Source organism: Solanum verrucosum, unplaced genomic scaffold (genome assembly GCF_900185275.1).
Source record: "Solanum verrucosum unplaced genomic scaffold, falcon-dt-bn FXZP01000128.1, whole genome shotgun sequence".
Taxonomy (NCBI): Eukaryota; Viridiplantae; Streptophyta; class Magnoliopsida; order Solanales; family Solanaceae; genus Solanum; species Solanum verrucosum.
This window is the reverse complement of record NW_026020327.1, coordinates 1,566,737-1,572,412: the sequence shown is the minus strand read 5'-3', so window position 1 is coordinate 1,572,412 and position 5,676 is coordinate 1,566,737. Positions and strand designations below refer to the sequence as shown.

The following is a 5,676-nucleotide window of genomic DNA, read 5'->3' as shown; positions in this document are numbered from 1 at the left end:
TTTTCACTTCAAAATTACAACCACTTATTTGAATTCAAGTGAAATAAATTGGAGGGAAACAACATACACTTTTACAATTTTCAAGAAGTGTAAATAAGGGTATAATAGGAAAAAATTTGTTGTCCTTTCTTGATTTGTCAAAATGGACAACTAAATAGGGACAACCAAAAAAGGAAATATGGACAAGTAAATAGGGACGGAGGGAGTAATAAATTGATTAGCTTTAAGAAGAAAGGGTTGGCTAAGAACTATTGACGTAAACCATAGTAATTACAGTCTCTCAACATACATCGGAGATTATGCTGGGAACCTTAGATATTTTCGTGATCTATTTTTTTTTTTTTTAGAGAAATGAGTTTAAGAACAAAATTATGATATCCATATGTTAGAAGCTAGCAAAACTGATTTTAAAACTGCATCGCGCAGCGTTTTCCCAAAAGGTTCTTGCCTATTTCTTTCCACAATAAAGTATATCAATCTAGCATAGTAGGAGACTTGTATGAAATAGGACACTTAGCAAGAAGGAGAATTGATTAGACCTTCCCGAGAGAATAAAATGACGATTTTATCTGCTTTACCCTGCAATCAACAGTAATATTCATAGTCAGCCTTGCTAATATTGAGGATTACAAAAGTGGTTTACAAGTTATGAATTGAAGTAGAATTGAAAGGAACAAGCTAATTACTAGACGTGTGAAAGGAAGATAACAGAAAGCAAGCATTACTCTGAATTTTTTCTTAGAACCTCTCAATTCAATTAACCAACAACATACTCTGTGTAATCCCACAACTGGGGTCTGGGGTCTCGGTAGAGTAGTGTGTTCATAGATAGACCTTACCCCTACCTTGGGAGGTAAAGAGGTTGTTTTTGGTAGATGTTCGGCTCAAGTAAAGCATTACAAAGAAGTTTGGAAAAAAGAAAACAACGGAAGTGAAAAAACCAAGACAAAATACTAAAGAAAGCATGACAGAACCGTTTATCACTGAAATTAGTTTCTTGTTTGCTCCTCATTTCTAATATAACAAGAATGTTGATGATGATTTATCTTGTAAACCTCAGTTTAGCATAAAAGGGTCGGACTCGAGTTACTTCTGATTCAGAAATACAGAAGCGCTTGATTTTCAAATTTCACAATCATTAGGCGTGGAGACTAAATTGTTTTCCGTTATCTTCTTTTATCATATAAAATGATTGCACTGAGAAATTCTGCAGCTGAAGCACGTAAAAATGTTTAATTCTTGCTCTAATATATTCAGCATGATCAATTGAAGGCACTTGTCTAAAGTGCAACATCTATCAACTACTAAACAAGGGTACTATAAGATAGACAAGTTAAGCATACCCCTCTGCACGCATAAGGGGATCTTCAAACGTTGCATTTGGAGCATAAATCTCAAAATCTTGTGCCTTGGCTCGCGATGCATATCTGGAATTTATTTGCAGAAAGCTTGTGAGCATAATTACTATAAAAATGATTCATTAACTAATAAGCTATTGATTAACAGATATCACTAAGACAACAATTGTGTCTCTGTTCCAAACAAGTTGGATATCAACTATATGAATTCTCATTATCTATATCACTCTATTTAAGCCTGTCTCGTCCCGATATTATAAATATGTAGTTTCTCAGTGCTACAGGTTCTCAACATTCTACTGCCATATGAGTCTGTGACAAGACTAAAAGACTTCTAGGGAACATTGAACCTAAAGTAAACTTGCTAATATTTGTATATATTTAAGAATTTGTGAAAAATATTTTGCTCCACACTCTATATCATATTCTTATTTTTTTTGAGTGGAAATTCAGACTCCATCACGTAACTGATTGCTATAATTGCTACAACATACATGATAATAAAAAAATATATAAAAAAAATAAAATATATATATATATATATAGTAATAGAAGAAAATTAAAAGAATAAAATAAAACATTTAATTGGGAGTATAACTCACAAATTGAGAAGATGTGGAAGTATATAATGAGATTCAGTATTTGAGGGATTAGCAGCTTGCTTCAAGTACCCTTCTCTCTCTTCCTCCTTCATTCCTTTTACACAATTCCCAAAAGTTTTTTTAAAACAAAAAAGGCATAATATCTGAAATTATAATATTCTTTTTATCCTATATTGAAATTACCTTTGGAATAATTCGAAGTTGAAGCTCATAATTTCCCAAGCTCTCTTGCTCTTGTTGAATTCTCTTTGCACTATTTACTACAGAAGAGCAGCAACGTTTTATTTGGATTAATTTTAGTGTCATTATATCTCCAATACTCTCCGGAATCTCCTCCAGTTTTTTCAACCCATAAAGTATTAGTCGCTCAAGCATAGGAAAATTATCACTACCAGCTGCTACTTCCCACCTTTCCAGATCTGCTTCACCAATTAATAGATATCTTAATTTGTGAAACACAACATCTTCATCTACTTTCCAATCTGTTCCAGAAAATGCGTACTCCCCTTCGATCACCTCAAGATTAGGTAAATTAGCAAGTAAATTCACAACTTCCCATGGTATATAAGTACGTGATAATATCAATTTCTTGATATTAGGACTTAATTTCTTGATTTTACAAGACAAAATATCTCCAGAGAAAATGTTCAGGTCTATGCTCTCCAGACGTATGTGTAGTATCTCCAGATCCTCTAGAAGAATTAGAGAATCAAAAATTCCAGGCCAGTCAGGATGATCAGAATTATCTATCATGATGTCTAGCTCTTTTAGATTGGGAGTTCTTCTTATGATTTCCACAATAAAAGGAGAGTTATAGAGATAAAGATTTTGCAAGTTATTGAGAAACAAAGGATTTTCTGCCTCAAGAGGATTAGATATATATAGTGGCGAATCAATATCCACATGTCTTAGCTCTGACATTCTCCAGATATCTAGTGGCTGCTCCAACGCTGTTGGTCTGTTGACACTGATATTTCTATGAAGAATTATGGTCTGTAGATTTCTCAATTTGTCTAGTGAAAGAGCTTCCTCAATATTTGCAGCAACATATCTCAAATGTACAAGCTCAGGTATTACACTAGAGAAATCTAACCAAACATTTAATACATCCAACACCTTAAGCAACTTGAACTCTGAAACAATGGAACAAATCCCTTTTGGAAAATCGGAGTAGTAAAAATATTGCATTGAAATAAAGGTCCGAGCTGTACTTGTTATACCATTGCTATGCATTGGAGGATAAACTTGCTTCTCTTCAAGTTTAGACAGAACGATAACTCGCCGTTGATCATCTATGGCTTCTAATAAGAACATGGGAACATTCCCATTCATGATATGCACAACATTTTCAGTATGAGTTTCACTTAGGCATAGTTGGCGTAGAAGATCATGAATTTTGCAAGTTTTCATCCTTTCATTAACTCTTTGTGTACCGGTCAAAATTAGACTTCTATCAATTAACTCTTGTAGATACTCCTCTGCCACCACTTCTAACCTTTTATTGTTTCTTGCCTTTACGAATTGCTCAGCAATCCACAGCCTAATCAACTTGGAAACATTAATCTCTCTATCTTCTGGAAAACCTCCAACATAGAGAAAACAAGCCTTCAAATATTGGGGCAAGTAATTGTAGCTCAGAGACAGAATTGATTGGCACCGTTCGGACACCGTACCAAAGAATGAGTTCAGATTTTCCTCAACCTTCTTCCAATTATCATGTGTTGGGTCCATTTTTCCAAGAAGTCCAGCAACGACAACCACCGAGAGAGGTAATCCTCGACATTGTTGTACAATATGCTTCCCTATTTCTTCTAGAAAAGGAGGACAGTGATCTTTTTTGAATAATTTTTCAGTGAATAGATTCCAACTATCTTCTAGACTAAGAAAAGACTTACTATGAGGCGGATAATCAAGGGAGCTGACATAATTAGCAACATACTTGAGCCGAGTGGTTAATAGAATTCGGCTTTTATTGTCATCATTTGGAAATATTCTTTGAATTTGGTCCCATGCCTCAGTACTCCAAATATCATCTATGACAATTAGAAATCTCCTACCTTTCAGACCTCTATACACAATCTCCATTAGTTGATTATCGCTCATTTTTTGATTGCTTCCGGTAATTGAAGAGGCAACTTCAAGAAGCATTTGTCTCTGATTGTATTCTTGGGAGATAGTGACCCATGCATGTTTATCAAATCGAGAACGAATAGATGAATCATCATAAACTTTTTTGGCAAGAGTTGTCTTACCTATACCACCCATACCAAAAATTGGTATAACAGTTAACTCTTCTGTTTGGGCAGTGAGGCGATCAAGTATGGTGTTGAAGTCATCCTTTATCCCAACAACAGTATTTTCCACAATTGTACTTTTTTGATCTGGTGAGAAGGGAGTTGTTGCTAATTCTGCAGATTTGCTTCCATGCTTGTTAAACTTAACCACCATCACCTCTTTCCTGAGAGAATCAACATCTTTTTCCACTTTTACCAATTCTTTGTCGAAGAATTTACAAGCCCCTTCTCTACTCTCTGTGCAATCTGCTAGAATGATGCTTCTTAAGCTTGAATCAACTTTATCTTCTGCTTTGTATACTACATTTCTGATCCTCTTTTCTACAACCTTGAAATTGAAACTCGATAAATTAATTATTTTTTTAAATAAATAAATAAATATATATATATATATAAGATCAGTAAGATTTAGATAACTATACTAGTGAATTACATACCTTAAGAGTTTCAATATCATTTGTGGTAGTATTGTCAAGGAAAAGTTGCAGAGCAGAAAGATTTTGATAGAGAGATTGAAGATGTTGTTGTGTAGAGCATCGACAAAAGAAAGATTGATTAGGTTTGAAGAGTTGTTCCAATGTATACATAAGTGAAGAAAGAGCAGCATAAGCCATTTCTAAAGGATAGAGCCTTGCAGATTTCAGTTGCTTTGTTCTGTGCAAATTATTAACTTTTTTCTTTAATCTTTTGCACACTAAAGAGGATAATAAATGTGTGCTTTAGAATGGTCCATATATACCTGACCTTTCATCTTCAAGAAAAAGCAGGGACTGCCTCTGTCCAAAAAAATTGAGGCAATTTTTTAAAAATTATCTTTATATAAAACCGACCTAGCCCATCCTTTTTTCTTATTTAACTAATACATTTTATTCAGTATTATCGAGTATATAACTAATACAAACACATTGTATTAGTAATATCAAAGTTATTAATACATGAATAAGTTATTGCCTTGAATATGTTAATCTAAATAATGAATAAGCAATAATCTAAGCATAACCAACTTTACTAATACATATACCTTATTCGGTACTATTTTTATACTGTACCCTGCCAAACGAGTACGACTCTTCACTTTCATAACTCCAAATAGTTAATAGTATCCATGCCTTTCTTTATATTAATTTGGGAAAATGCATAAGTACCCTAGCATATGCCCAAAATCCCTGAGACACACCTAATCTTTACTAAGGTCCTATTACCCCCTCGAACTTATTTTTTTAATTAATTTTTTACCACTTTTCGGCTTACGTGGCAATATAAACCAGATAGGTTAAAAGTTTTGTTCAACACGCGTTGGGCCTGTAACACCCCAGAGAATTTTTCGAACTAAGACTCAAGCCGTCCTTCATGTGGAGTGAGATTTTACCGAGGAATAAAAATTTCTTGAGTGTTAAGGTCCCTAGATGTAGCACATTGAGT

At 34.0% G+C, this 5,676-nt stretch overlaps 1 protein-coding gene and 1 long non-coding RNA gene across 2 annotated transcripts; both read right to left on the bottom strand.

Annotated features, from left to right (window-relative positions):
* Nucleotides 1–535: 535 nt before the first annotated feature.
* On the bottom strand, nucleotides 536–2,058 carry LOC125835961 (uncharacterized). The gene is made up of 3 exons (XR_007443430.1): nucleotides 1,961–2,058; nucleotides 1,344–1,427; nucleotides 536–579 (listed from the first exon to the last, which is right to left on the bottom strand). It is a non-coding gene; the product is annotated as an uncharacterized LOC125835961 (long non-coding RNA).
* A 70-nt stretch (nucleotides 2,059–2,128) lies between these two features.
* Nucleotides 2,129–4,868, bottom strand: LOC125835720 (putative late blight resistance protein homolog R1A-10). The gene is made up of 3 exons (XM_049514823.1): nucleotides 4,692–4,868; nucleotides 3,228–4,582; nucleotides 2,129–3,170 (listed from the first exon to the last, which is right to left on the bottom strand). Exons 1-3 carry the CDS (start codon nucleotides 4,866–4,868, stop codon nucleotides 2,129–2,131), a joined length of 2,574 nt encoding a protein of 857 aa, XP_049370780.1.
* Nucleotides 4,869–5,676: the final 808 nt, after the last annotated feature.

Bases quoted from the DNA above. Each gene is read 5' to 3' on its own strand.
- LOC125835720 (XM_049514823.1), bottom strand. From the start codon at position 4,868: ATGGCTTATGCTGCTCTTTCTTCACTTATGTATACATTGGAACAACTC. The intron at 4,583-4,691 runs GTATGTAATTCA...TTCAATTTCAAG, and splicing joins ATGATATTGAAACTCTTAAG to GTTGTAGAAAAGAGGATCAG. The intron at 3,171-3,227 runs GTCTAAACTTGA...TGGTATAACAAG, and splicing joins CAACGGCGAGTTATCGTTCT to TACAGCTCGGACCTTTATTT.